Below are 12,058 nucleotides of genomic sequence, written 5' to 3'. Positions count from 1 at the left end.
CGGCTTCCCGCCGTGCAGGAACCCCGCGCAGCACCCCCAGCCCCAGGCCAGCACAGGTCCCCGAGGTCTCCTGTGAGACACAGGTCCTGGGTGTTGGGGGACACCTGTGGGTGGTGCGGTCACCAATAAATCCTACAGAAACTCGACATAAAACACAACACAGAAGTGTGCAGAGATAGTTTTTTTTCATTTCCAAAGGGCAGAATTGACCCCAAAACTGCAGCCAGGGTGAGGAAGGGCACCCGTGCCAGCCCTGCCTGCAGCACACCGAGCCCCCTCCGCCTGGGAACACCTGATTCCCGGTTTCTCTCCTCAAGGGGGTCCCGGCAGGGCACTGAGATCCCCAGGAGCGTCCCCTGCACTGGGGATATTAGGCAGGTTAGGGGTAGGTCTGAGCTCAAACCGTGGTGATGGAGGGGGTTGTGCTGTGGGGTCAACATTAAACACAGTGTAGGGGGAGCCTAAGAGGCTCAGCATGGGATACAGGGTGGGAACAGAGGGTGTAGGGATGAGCAGCAGGAGGGGGTACAGCTGGAGTAGAGGAGACTGTGATGGTCTGACTTTTGGGGTGAGGTCGGGGGGGGAGGGGGATGATGGAGGGAGAGAGAAGAGATGAGAGCGAGAGTGGCCGAAGCTCGGCCGAGTCTGTGCCGAAAATGGTCCCGGCCTGGGTCCCGGTGCCTCCCGCCGCAGTCGCAGCTCGGCATCAGAGCAGCCCCGGCGCCCGGCCTCACCCCAGGCTGGGGTGGCACCGCCCCAGCCCCTGCAGCTGGGGGGCCCTGCACAGCCCCCTCCTCGTCGTAAGGCACGGGGGGGCCCGGGTCCCACGTTGGCACACACCGCCCTCAGCGCGACATCATCCGCACGAACTCTGCCGGCGGGAAAGCACACGGGGAACATCGCAGACAACCCTGGGACACCCCCCCCGGCCCCTGGTCATGCACTACCTTCAAAGTCCACCAGGCCGTCGCCGTTGAGATCCACGTCCTTGAGGATCTCGTCCACCTCGCGGTAGTTGAGCTGCTGCCCCAGCAGCTTGCGCATGGCCTCCCGCAGCTCCGCCATGCTGATCTGCCCGTCCCCGTTGGTGTCGAACTGCGGCACAGGGCACGGTGCCACCGCTGCCCTCGGCCGGCATGCCGCCCGCCCGCTGGGCCGCCCCCCCTGCCCCTCTCCTCACCGCACCTCACGGAAGGCATCACGCAGCTCCTTGATCCCGATCATATCCGCCGTCTCCGCCAGCATCTTGGGGCCCATCAGCTCCACGAAATCGTCGAAATCCACCTTGCCCCCAGCTGTGGTGGGAGGGGGGGGTATCAGGAGGGTGCTGGGGGTGGGCAGGGATTGTTGGGGACGCCCCGTGCCCCCCCACGTACTGATCTGCTGTGACAGCTCAATGAGCTCCATCTCCGTGGGCATATAGCCCATGGTCCGCATGCACTCGCCCAGGTCCTTGTAGCTGATGTAGCCGTCGTGGTCCTTGTCGAACTCCTGGAACGCGTGCTTCAGCTCTGAGGACACCACAGCGTCACCGCCGGCCCCCCCGCACCGCCACCCACCCCCCCGGGAGGGACCCACTCCCCGGCACCTTACCTTCAATCTCCTCGGGCCGCAGCTCCCGGTCCTGGGGGAGAGAAAGCGGGAAGAGCCGAAGGAGGGGTTCTACTCCCAGGGATCCCGCAGGGATCCTGCCCTCACCCCCCCGGGGGCACGGGCAGCGCGGGGAGGAGACGGGGGCACGTACCCGCTGGGTGATGGCGATGCTCTGCCGCAGGAAGATGCAGGCCGGCCCCACCAGCCCCTGCAGCACCGAGTATCCCTGCAGAGTGGGGGTCTGCGCCGAGTCCAGCGCATCCTCCGGGTCCCCCCCGCCGGAGCCCGGGACGCCAGAGCGCGGCTTCCCGTCCTGCGGGCACAGCGGGCGTCAGCGCCGCGGGGGGGCCGTGCTGGGACCCCCCTCTCCCCCTCCTCCTGCTGCCCCTACGGGCCGGCCCGGCCCGGCCGTACCTTGGGGAGCCGCCGCTCAGGGGTCTTGGTGCAGTTGCCCATGGCTGGGGGCTGCCCCCGCGCCGCAGGACATGCCTGGCCCGGGGGGGCCGGCTGGCGCAGACCGCGGGGCTGCCACCGGGGATTTGAGGTTTTTATGGAATATCTGGGGATATGCAGGGCAGGCGAAGGGGGGGGGGGCGCCGCGCCCGCGCGCATAATCCTCCGGATTATTCCCCGCTCGGCCGCCCAGCTCCAGATGTGGGGAGCCGCCCAGCTGTTCCCTGGTCCCGCAGCCTCCCCGCGGGGGCACGCGGGGTCCCTGGCGCCCGCCGTGCCCCGGCCCTGTCCCCGCCGCCGGTTACCTGCCCGAGAGCGGGGGGCGGCCGGGGCCCCAGCTCCTCGGCGGCCCGCCGCCGCTCCGAGGGGGACGCAGCGCTACGGCTCCAGCGCCCCCGGCTTCCCGCGGGGCCGGGACCCCCGAGCCGCGGGGCCGGGCGGGGGCGGCGGGCACCCCTCCTGCCGATCCCGTGGGGCCGGGGGCCGCCCCGGCAGCCGGGGGGCACGGGGCTGCCGGTGCCGCGCGGCTGCGACCCGCGGAAGAGAAAGAACATCCCGCCTGCTCCCCGCTCCTTCTCCCCACCACTGGAGCCTCGCAGGGGGGAAACCAGATCCCTCCGAGCAGGCGCTCGCCCCTCGCAGGGACGAGGCCAGCGCTGTCCCCGGGTCCCGCCGCGTCGCCCAGGAGACCGGGTGCAGCGCGGCGACCCCCCGGGGCGCGGGGCGGGGGGAGCGGGGCGGCCCTGGGGGCTCCGGGGGGGTCCCGTGTGGGGCTCTGGTTTCAGCGCCCGAAACCCGACCCGGCACCGGGCGCGGGGCACGTGGCGGCCGGCACCTCCCTGGCCACGCCCCCCCGCCGCGGAGGCCACGCCCCCCGCCGTGACCTCTCCCCAATGTCACCCGACGTGCTGTCCTGGAGGACACGCCCCCTGCTTTGTGGCCACGCCTCCCGACTGTGACCACGCCTCCGGCCCTCTAACCACGCCCACGCCCCCGTGCCGATCGCTGACGTCACTGTCGCGCCGTCGGCGCTGCCCGTGACGTCGCCGCGGGGGCGCCTGAAGGTGACGGTGGTCGGTCCCGGTGCCGATCCCGATCCCGGTGCCGGTCCCCATCCCGGGGCCGGTCCCGATCCCGGTGCCGCCCCGCCATGGCCGCCCGGCAGCTGCTGGCGCTTCGGCGCCTGCCCGCCGCCTCCTTCTCGGTGAGCGGGGAGCTCCAGGACCGTCCGGGCCGGGTCCCGGTGCTCCCGGTGCTGAGCTCGCGTGTCCCCGCAGACGGCGCCCAAGAAGACGCAGTTCGGGTCGCTGCGGGATGAGGACCGGATCTTCACCAACCTCTACGGGCGGCACGACTGGAGGTGAGTGAGCCCCGGGGGGAGGCGGGCGCGACCCCGGCGCCCCGCGCCCGGTGCCAGCGTGCGCGGTGCCCGCAGGCTGCAGGGCGCCCTGCGCCGCGGAGACTGGTACAAGACGAAGGAGATCCTGCTCAAGGGCGTGGACTGGATCCTCGGCGAGATCAAGACCTCGGGGCTGCGGGGCCGCGGCGGCGCCGGGTTCCCCACCGGGCTCAAGTGGAGCTTCATGAACAAGCCCCCGGACGGCAGGTGAGAGCGGGGCCGGGGGCGGCGCCGGGCCCGCGGGGAGCCCCCCGGTGGCGCCGGTCCCGGAGCTTTCCCTGCCCCCAGACCCAAGTACCTGGTGGTGAACGCGGACGAGGGCGAGCCGGGCACCTGCAAGGACCGGGAGATCATGCGGCACGACCCGCACAAGCTGCTGGAGGGCTGCCTGGTGGCGGGGCGGGCCATGGGCGCCCGGGCCGCCTACATCTACATCCGGGGGGAGTTCTACAACGAGGCCTCCAACCTGCAGGTGCGGGGAGCGCCCCAAAAACACCCCGCCAGCGCCCCGGGGCCGGTGGGGGGGGGGTCACGGCTCACCTGTGCCCCCCTTGCAGGTGGCCATCCAGGAGGCGTACGAGGCCGGGCTGCTGGGAGCCGACGCCTGCGGATCTGGATACGCCTTCGACGTGTTCGTGGTGCGCGGGGCCGGCGCCTACATCTGCGGGGAGGAGACGGCGCTCATCGAGTCCATCGAGGGCAAGCAGGGCAAGCCCCGCCTCAAGCCGCCCTTCCCTGCAGACGTGGGTACGGCCCCACAGCTCCATCCCAAATTCCCAGCTGCTACCCCAAACCGGGTGTCCCTGGGGGTACCGACACAGCCACCACCACATCCATTGAGAGCTCCCAGTGTTTCATAGAATGTCAGACTGGTTTGGGTGAGAAGGGACCTTAAGGATCATCCCGTTCCCACCCCCTGCCATGGGCAGGGACACCTCCCGCTAGACCAGTTTGCTCCAGACTGGCTTGGGCACTTCCAGGGATGGGGCAGCCACAATTTCCTCAGGAAATCCATCCCAGGGCCTTCCCCACCCTCCCAGGGAAGAACTCTCTCCTTCCGTTTCCCAGGTGTTTTCGGCTGCCCCACCACTGTGGCCAACGTGGAGACGGTGTCGGTGGCACCCACGATCTGCCGGCGCGGCGGCGCCTGGTTCGCCAGCTTCGGCCGGGAGCGGAACTCGGGCACCAAGCTCTTCAACATCTCGGGGCACGTGAACACGCCCTGCACGGTGGAGGAGGAGATGTCGGTGCCGCTGAAGGAGCTCATCGAGAAACACGCCGGTGGGTGCTGGGGCCGGGCCGTGCCGTGCCGAGGCGGGCCTGGAGCAGCTGCTCCTCACCCCCTCTCTTTGCAGGGGGGGTCCGTGGTGGCTGGGACAACCTGCTGGCTGTGATCCCGGGGGGCTCCTCCACGCCACTGCTGCCCAAGTCGGTGTGCGAGACGGTGCTGATGGACTTCGATTCCCTGGTGCAGGCGCAGAGCGGGCTGGGCACAGCCGCCGTCATCGTCATGGATAAATCCGTAAGGGACCGGCCCCCTGCCCAGCACCCCCAGCCCCTCACCCTCCCCTCCCTCGCCTCACCCTCCTCTCCCACCCCCCAGACCGACATCGTCAAGGCCATCGCCCGCCTCATCGAGTTCTACAAGCACGAGAGCTGCGGGCAGTGCACCCCGTGCCGGGAAGGTGAGGCCGGGGGAAGGCTGCGGGGCGAGGGGTTGCACAGCACGGAGCCCTGACCCCTCCCCACCCCGCAGGCGTGGACTGGATGAACAAGGTGATGGCGCGGTTCGTGCGGGGCGACGCGCAGGCGGCCGAGATCGACGCGCTCTGGGAGATCAGCAAACAGATCGAGGGGCACACCATCTGCGCCCTGGGCGACGGCGCCGCCTGGCCCGTGCAGGTGGGGGCCTGGGGGGGTCCTGGGGGAGGCCACCAACCTCTCCCCGCCCCAGTAACCGGCTCCTTTGCTCCTGCAGGGCCTCATCCGGCACTTCCGCCCCGAGCTGGAGGAGAGGATGCGGCGCTTCGGGGAGGCCAAAGCCCGAGCGGCGTCAGTGTAAGGATGCAGGACCACCTGTTCCTTTTCCTGCCTGGAAGGGGGTTCAGGGTGTTCTGGGGTTCTGGCAGCACTTTGGGAGGGTTCTGTGGAGGGGCCTCAATAAACGCTGCTGCACTCGTGGGCTCCGTGTTGGACATTAAATGGTGGGAAGGGATTGATGGGGGGGACTTTGGGTCCTGCCTCCCGGGAGCAGGAGATCCCCAGGGATTGTGGGGTCTGGGTACCCCAGAGGGGAGATCCTGGCTTTCTGTGAGGCTCCACAGCCCCTGTCTGGGACTGGGCTGGGGCAGTGGCTCTGGGGGGATCACATGGACACAGCTCTTTGTCCGTGCTCCCTGTCCCTGCCACAGTGTCCCCAGGACACCTCCTGCTGTACCAGTGCCAGGGGACAGCTGTCCTGGCCACACTCCATGACTCGGAGCCCCGGGGCAGTTCCAAACATGGCTTTTACTGAATCACAGTGTGCAACATCACCAGTGGCTTCGGTGCCCCAGAGCCGCTCCCTGTCCCCTCCTCCCTCAGGCCTCGGGTTTCCGGGGTGGCACGTGGGTCTTCCTGTGGTAGTGGCCGGGCAGCAGCAGCTCCAGGGTGAGCTCGGTGATGATGGCCGTGAGCCCCCACACCCTGTGGGGGCCGTTCAGGAACACGGGCAGGGTGTACCCGTAGCCGGTGGCTGTGCGGAAGTGGGTGTAGCCCTGGTTCTCCTCCCGCAGCAGGTGAGCCAGGGGCAGGGTGAACACCTCCTCCACCTACCGGCACAGGTGAGGGGGTCACCGTGGTGACACACCCAGTGACACCAGTAAAGGGCTGCAGGCCCCAGGGAGGGGTCACCCACCTCATCGGGGTTGGGGGTCAGTGTCAAGGCCTCCAGTGGCCCCAGGTTGGCCACGACGGGTGCTATGGTCATTCCTTGCTGGAAGGTGTGTCAGTGAGGGATAGGGTGACAACCCCCTCTCCAAAGTGCCACCCGTGTGCCTTGACCCCCCTGCACCCAACCCAGGCCCCCACCATGTGTGTGTCACCCAAAACCCCCCCTTCACCTGCAGCCACTGCCCTGTGTCCCCATCACCCTGAATCCCCAGAACTCCTGTCACCTGTGTCCCTGCTGACTTGTCCCTATCACCTGTAAGCCCTGTCACACCAAACCCATTACCCATGTCCCTGCTGCCTTGTCCCTGTCATCCTGAACCCATCAGCCATGTCCCTGTTAACCCAAGTCCCCTATCACACGTGACCCAGGTGCCTGTCCCTGTCACCTGTAACTGCTGTCACCTGTGTCCCTGCTGCCTTGTCTCTGTCACCCCAAACCCCTGTCACATGGAAACTCCCATCCCTGTCACCTCAAACCCATCACCCAGGACCCTGCCCCTTTGTCCCTGTCACCCAGAACCCCATCACCCGTGTCCCTGCTGCTTTGTCCCTGTCACTTAGAAGCCCTCCTCTGTGTCCCTGCTGCCGTGTTCCCGTCACCCGTGCCCCTGTCACTCATAACCCTTGTCCCTGTCACCTCAAACCCATCACCCACGACCCCTGTCACCCCAAACCCCGTCACCCGTGTCCCTGCTTCTTTGTCCCTGTCACTTAGAAGCCCTCCTCTGTGTCCCTGCTGCCGTGTTCCCGTCACCCGTGCCCCTGTCACCCATAACCCTTGTCCCCGTCACCTCGAACCCATCACCCATAACCTCTGTCACCCGTGACTCCGTCACCGAATTTCTGCCCCTTGCCCTTGTGTCCTTGTCCCCCCCCCGCGCCCTTGTCCCGCCCCCGGTGCCCGGTACCCGGTCGGGCAGGGTCCGCAGCTGTCCCCACACGCTGGCTGCTGCCACCGCCACCCCCAGCTCCTCCCGCGTCTCCCGCAGCGCCGTGGCCACCGCGTCCGCGTCCGCCGGGTCCCGCCGCCCGCCGGGGAAGCTGCGGGAGGGATCGGGGTGCGGTCAGGGCCGGCCCGGCCCCGGCGCCCGCTCCCCCCGCCGGTACCTGACGTCGCCGCTGTGGGGGCCGCCGAGGCGGCGGGAGCGGAGCGTGAAGAGCAGCGCGGGGCGGCCGCGCACCGAGCACAGCGGCACCAGCACCGCGGCCGCGGCCGCCGCGCCCCCCGCGCCCCCCGCCGCCAACCGCGCCCGGCACCGCCGCTCACTGCCGCCGCTCAGCACATCCCCGGCGTCCGCGGCACCGGCACCGGCACCGCCCGGGCCCGCCATGGCGCCGGCACGGGGACTGGGAAGGGAGGGACCGGCTCCGCCTCCCCCGACCGAGCCCGCCCCCGGCCGCCCCGGGACGGGGAACGGCCCCGCGGGTGCGCGATGGCCCCGCCCGGTGTGCAACAACCTCCTCCGCCGGCTCTGCGACGCCCCTGCCAGGCGTGCGGCCCTCTTGCCGGGTGTGCGACGGCCGCTGCCTGTGCAAGGTCCCTGCCGGGTGTGCAAGTCCTGCTCCGGCCGTGCAACAGCCCCCTCCAGGTGTGCAACAACCCCGGCCAGGTGTGCGACTCCCAGCTTTACACGCACCCCTGGGTGTGCAACCCTCACACCAGGGTGTGCAACCCTCACCTCACCCCCCTCTGTGGGCTTTGCAGTGACCCCTCCAGGTGTCCAACAACCCCTTCCCGATGTACGCTTCCAAACCTTTCCAACCCCGCCAGGTGTTGTACATTTCCTCCCCTTTTCACAGCCCCCACGTGCCACCACACCCTCGCTGTCCCTTTGTGCCTGGGAGTGTCGGGACTCTGCCCTGGATGTCCTACCTGGAGAACACCTGGAGTGAGCGAGGGGAAACCAGGGTCCCCTGTGACACCTGCACAGCCCATTTCAGCACAGGTGGTTATTTGTAAGGGGGTGACAATTCCAGGTGCTGTCACCTCACGGGGGAATTTCCCCTGTGTAAAGAGCCTCAGCAGTGTCTGAGGCTGGGAAAAAGGCTCCTGGAAAAATCAGGGAATGCTGAAGACCTGTCAGCCCCGCTTCCTGGGAAACCCCCGTGGAAAAAGACTCTCACACATGCACTTTCAGCTCTCAGCAGGAAATGATTTTTAAAAAACTGTATAGAAATCATCACTCTCCATGATTCTTTGCTTCCGGAGCCCGGCATCAGCTCCACAATCCCGCTCTCGCCTCTGGAATCAGCGGAACCTCCGCTCGTCCCACACGTATCGCTTCCCCACCGGCACCTTGCGGAAGAACAGGCTGTTCCCTCGGCTCATGTTGCCCTGGAAAGGGAAAATGACCATGGATTGGCCACATGACATCTGGTGTGGCCCCCCCAAACCCTGCAGGGCTCCCACCCGGCTCCTCGCCACATTCCAGTGTATCCCGGTGCATCCCGGCTCCAGCACTTACCTCTCTGTGCAGCTGGCTCCAGCAATCCAGCCAGGAGGAGTAGGTGGGTGCGTAGGGAAGGAGACCCCCAGCCAGCCTGGGGAAGGGAGGGGAGACCCGCCGGGAATTACTCCCACAGGGAATCATTCCCACCCGGGGAGGTGGGATCTGTCCCCTCCACAGCTCCACACTAGGTTGAACCCAAAAAGCTTTGCCGCCCCAATCAAAGAGGGATCAACCCTGTGGAGAGCTGGAAACACCTTTTCCATCTGGGAATTTCAGAAAGGTGGTTCCAGGAGCTGATCCAGGCAGAGGGACATGGATGTTCCCAGGATTGGGGACTCACCCGCAGTTGTTCACGGCCATCAGGTTGGACACCAGGACAAAGGGGTAGGTCAGCATGCTGGCAAAGAACTGCAAGGAAAAGCAGGGATAACAGGATGTTCCCTCTTCCCTCTGCATGGGGAGACCCAGCCCCTAAAGACTCCCTGGGAATTGTGCCCCAGGGAGGGAGCCCACTGCTGCCACCTCCATGGGGTGACACATGTCCTACATGGAGCATCCCCTGGCCTGTGAGCTGATCCAGCTGATCCCAGCCTGGCTCCATGCTCACTGCAGCAGCTGCAGGATTTCGGGAGCACACCATTCCCTAGGGAAAGGATCCAATTCCCACCCATGTGCTGTACTCACCCCAGTGACTGCCTGCGAGTAGCTCTTCATCTCAGCCATGGTGGAGACCTGTGGAAGGAGCAGAGGCACCTGAACCCCCCCACAAGAGGTCGTGGCCTCCTGGACTATCCCTGGAGGTTCCTCCTGCCAGCCCCTGTCCCTCGGGATCCGGGAATCCATACCCCGTTCTCCAGCGCGTACGTGTTGATGAGGTAGGCCAGCATGTTGCAGAGCCACAGGGACAGGATGTCCCCGAGGAGCCGCGGGATGAGGCCGCTGGAAGGGAAGAAGCAGTGGGAATGTTAGCTGAGGGTTCGGGTGTGGCTGTGCAGAGAGCTGGGAACAGCTCCTTTGGGATGGTGGGGTGGGGCTGTTCCCAGAGCAGGCAGGTGATGGGGGCACAGCCACCCCTGGCGGTGGGGACACTTGGATGGATGATCCATAGGGGATACAGGAGCTGCTGGAGGGACCAGAATGCTCCCAAGAAGGGCCACCACACCTTCGCACCAGTGTCATGCCCCCCTCCCTCCCCAGCACTCACGCAAAGAATCCCAGGATTCCCTCTTCCCGGTAGATCGTGGTGAAGGCGCTTAGTGTCCCACTGGGAAGGGGAGGAAAAGGATGGATGAGCTGGGGGGATCCTGGGATCCCCAGCCCCCCCGGAGCCCCCCAGGCCGTACCTGTACTTGGTCTCGCGGCCGATGAACTGCACCATGCAGCGCAGGGTGATCACTGCGGGCACACGGGGACATTGGGGACACAGCGGGGACATCGGGGGGACAGGGGGCACCTGGCCCTCCCTCCCCGGCCCCCCGGGGTCAGGGGGCACCTACCGTGGAAGGGGTGGGTGATGAGGGTGGCAGCGGAGCGGGCGACCATCTCCCGGGAGGTCTGGGGACAAACGGGGTGTCACCAGGAAGGGCCAGGGCCAGGACACCCCAGAGCCACCCCCATGCTCCTGCTCCTCACCTCTTTCAGCACCTGCTCCAGTGACGACACCGGCTCCTTCTTGCTGGCTCCAGGCTGGGAGGGAGGAAAGGTCAGGGGGGAACCACCCGCGGTCCATCCAGACACGTGAGGGGGTTGGCAGATCCCGGCCCTCCCTCCGGAGCGTTCCGGGAGCAGGGTAGAGTCTGCCCTGAGGCCAAGGTGAGTGGGAAGGGGGGAGGGGAATCATGGAGGAAGAAGGGAGGGATGGAGGGAAGGGACAGAGAAACGGAGAGGGGAAGAAAGGAGAAGGCAGGGATAGAGAAAGGAGAGAAGGAAGATTCCCCGAGGGAAGCCCCTCTGCACCCACCTCAGCCTGCTCGGCCTCCTGGTAGTGCTGCGGAGCAAAGGGCAGGGTCAGCACCGCCGGGGGGTCCTGGTGTCCCCGTCCCCGGCGGCAGAGCACCCCCAGCTGCCCCCGCCCGTGCCGGTACCTGCAGCACTTTGCTGTGCACCACGGTCCCGATGGCGCTGGAGCACAGCCGCGGGGCCAGGCCTTTGAAGAGTCCCGCTCTTCCATCCACCTTCACGATGTGCTTGGCTGGGGACACCGGGGACCGTCAGCCCCGGGGGGACCCCACGGCGGCACCGGGGCGGCCCCACCGGGGCAACCCCACCGGGGCGGACTCACCGTAAGAGAAGAGGCCGGGCAGCTGGTACACCTGGCGGCCGAAGATGTTCCTCCCCAGGGTGGGCGGCAGCGGCTCGTAGCCCACCTGCGGCGGGGACAGGCGGCTGCATCCCACCGCGGCCGGCAGCGAGCCCCGCACCCCCCGCCCATTCAGCCCTTACCTGCACCAGCACCTTCACGTACATGAGCGGCTGCGAGAGCACGGTGAGCCCCGAGCCCAGCAGCACCTGCGAGGCCGCGTCCGCCATGGTGCCGCCCCGGCGTCACGGCACAGAAGGACACGGCCGCCGCCGCCGCCGCCGCTTCCGCTTCCGCCTCCCCCGGTACTTCCGGTGCCGCCGTGAAGCGAATCCGGCCGCCAGGGGGCGCCGCGGGGACGCAGCGGAGTTGCCATGGGAACGGCCGGGGTGCCACGGCGGCATTGCCATGGCAACGGAGCCCGCGGGGACACCACGGTGACAGGGCTGAGGGGACACCAGGGAGGGCCGGGACCAGGTGCCAGCGGCCTCTGGGGGACAAGGGGCCCCCGCGGGGACGTTGCAATTAGAACGGGCGTCAGCAGGCCGGGGCACAAGGGGGCAGCGCAGGTCCCAGCAGGGGCTCTGCTCCGGCACCAGGAAGGGCCCCAAGACAAGGCAGGGACAGGGAGAGCCCCCCCAGAGGCTGCAGGCTCTCAATCGCAGCTCGGCTCATGCCCAGGACTCCACTGCCAGCTGGAGCCAGCGCTGCCTGTGGTGCAGACATGTAGATGCTGCCCCGAGGGGTGACACGGGGGTCTCTTCCCTGCCCATCTTCTGCCCTTGAGGGGAGCAGCACTGCAGCCACAGGGCTGGGGGCAAGAGGGGACACCCACCGCAGCCAGGGCTCACCTCGGCAGCAGCCATGGAACTGTGGATGTGCACAAAGCTGCTGAATGGCTCCAGGACTGGCCCCCCACCAAAGCCCCCTGGT

General features: G+C 67.6%; 4 protein-coding genes across 6 annotated transcripts; 1 reads left to right on the top strand and 3 right to left on the bottom strand.

The window, feature by feature from the left end:
* Window positions 1-168: 168 nt before the first annotated feature.
* On the bottom strand, window positions 169-2,230 carry CABP2 (calcium binding protein 2). Of its 2 annotated transcripts, XM_032691643.1 has the most exons (7): window positions 2,008-2,230; window positions 1,745-1,906; window positions 1,594-1,624; window positions 1,377-1,511; window positions 1,186-1,295; window positions 948-1,095; window positions 169-871 (listed from the first exon to the last, which is right to left on the bottom strand). In XM_032691643.1, exons 1-7 carry the CDS (start codon window positions 2,203-2,205, stop codon window positions 846-848), a joined length of 810 nt encoding a protein of 269 aa, XP_032547534.1. In that variant the 5' UTR covers window positions 2,206-2,230; the 3' UTR covers window positions 169-845. The 2 variants fall into 2 exon arrangements, with proteins under 2 accessions (XP_032547534.1, XP_032547533.1); XM_032691642.1 differs by having other exon boundaries at window positions 1,594-1,906.
* Window positions 2,231-3,079: 849 nt separating this feature from the next.
* On the top strand, window positions 3,080-5,631 carry NDUFV1 (NADH:ubiquinone oxidoreductase core subunit V1). The gene is made up of 10 exons (XM_032690960.1): window positions 3,080-3,250; window positions 3,324-3,406; window positions 3,482-3,652; window positions 3,734-3,917; window positions 4,003-4,192; window positions 4,514-4,726; window positions 4,801-4,967; window positions 5,049-5,130; window positions 5,202-5,347; window positions 5,424-5,631. The coding sequence occupies exons 1-10, from the start codon at window positions 3,197-3,199 to the stop codon at window positions 5,505-5,507; spliced, it is 1,374 nt and encodes a 457-aa protein (XP_032546851.1). The 5' UTR covers window positions 3,080-3,196; the 3' UTR covers window positions 5,508-5,631.
* A 303-nt stretch (window positions 5,632-5,934) lies between these two features.
* Window positions 5,935-8,428, bottom strand: NUDT8 (nudix hydrolase 8). 2 transcript variants are annotated; one of them, XM_032691679.1, is made up of 4 exons: window positions 8,131-8,428; window positions 7,285-7,417; window positions 6,342-6,419; window positions 5,935-6,255 (listed from the first exon to the last, which is right to left on the bottom strand). In XM_032691679.1, exons 1-4 carry the CDS (start codon window positions 8,310-8,312, stop codon window positions 6,025-6,027), a joined length of 624 nt encoding a protein of 207 aa, XP_032547570.1. In that variant the 5' UTR covers window positions 8,313-8,428; the 3' UTR covers window positions 5,935-6,024. The 2 variants fall into 2 exon arrangements, with proteins under 2 accessions (XP_032547570.1, XP_032547571.1); XM_032691680.1 differs by lacking the exon at window positions 8,131-8,428 and adding an exon at window positions 7,634-7,721.
* Window positions 8,429-8,508: 80 nt separating this feature from the next.
* MTCH2 (mitochondrial carrier 2) lies at window positions 8,509-11,429 on the bottom strand. Its single transcript, XM_032691645.1, has 13 exons — window positions 11,269-11,429; window positions 11,108-11,192; window positions 10,911-11,017; window positions 10,787-10,813; window positions 10,459-10,512; window positions 10,323-10,380; window positions 10,170-10,221; window positions 10,031-10,090; window positions 9,672-9,765; window positions 9,511-9,558; window positions 9,167-9,234; window positions 8,842-8,917; window positions 8,509-8,711 (listed from the first exon to the last, which is right to left on the bottom strand). The coding sequence occupies exons 1-13, from the start codon at window positions 11,353-11,355 to the stop codon at window positions 8,625-8,627; spliced, it is 903 nt and encodes a 300-aa protein (XP_032547536.1). The 5' UTR covers window positions 11,356-11,429; the 3' UTR covers window positions 8,509-8,624.
* Window positions 11,430-12,058: the final 629 nt, after the last annotated feature.

Source organism: Chiroxiphia lanceolata, chromosome 6 (assembly GCF_009829145.1).
Source record: "Chiroxiphia lanceolata isolate bChiLan1 chromosome 6, bChiLan1.pri, whole genome shotgun sequence".
Classification (NCBI taxonomy): Eukaryota; Metazoa; Chordata; class Aves; order Passeriformes; family Pipridae; genus Chiroxiphia; species Chiroxiphia lanceolata.
This window is presented reverse-complemented; position numbering and strand designations above follow the sequence as displayed.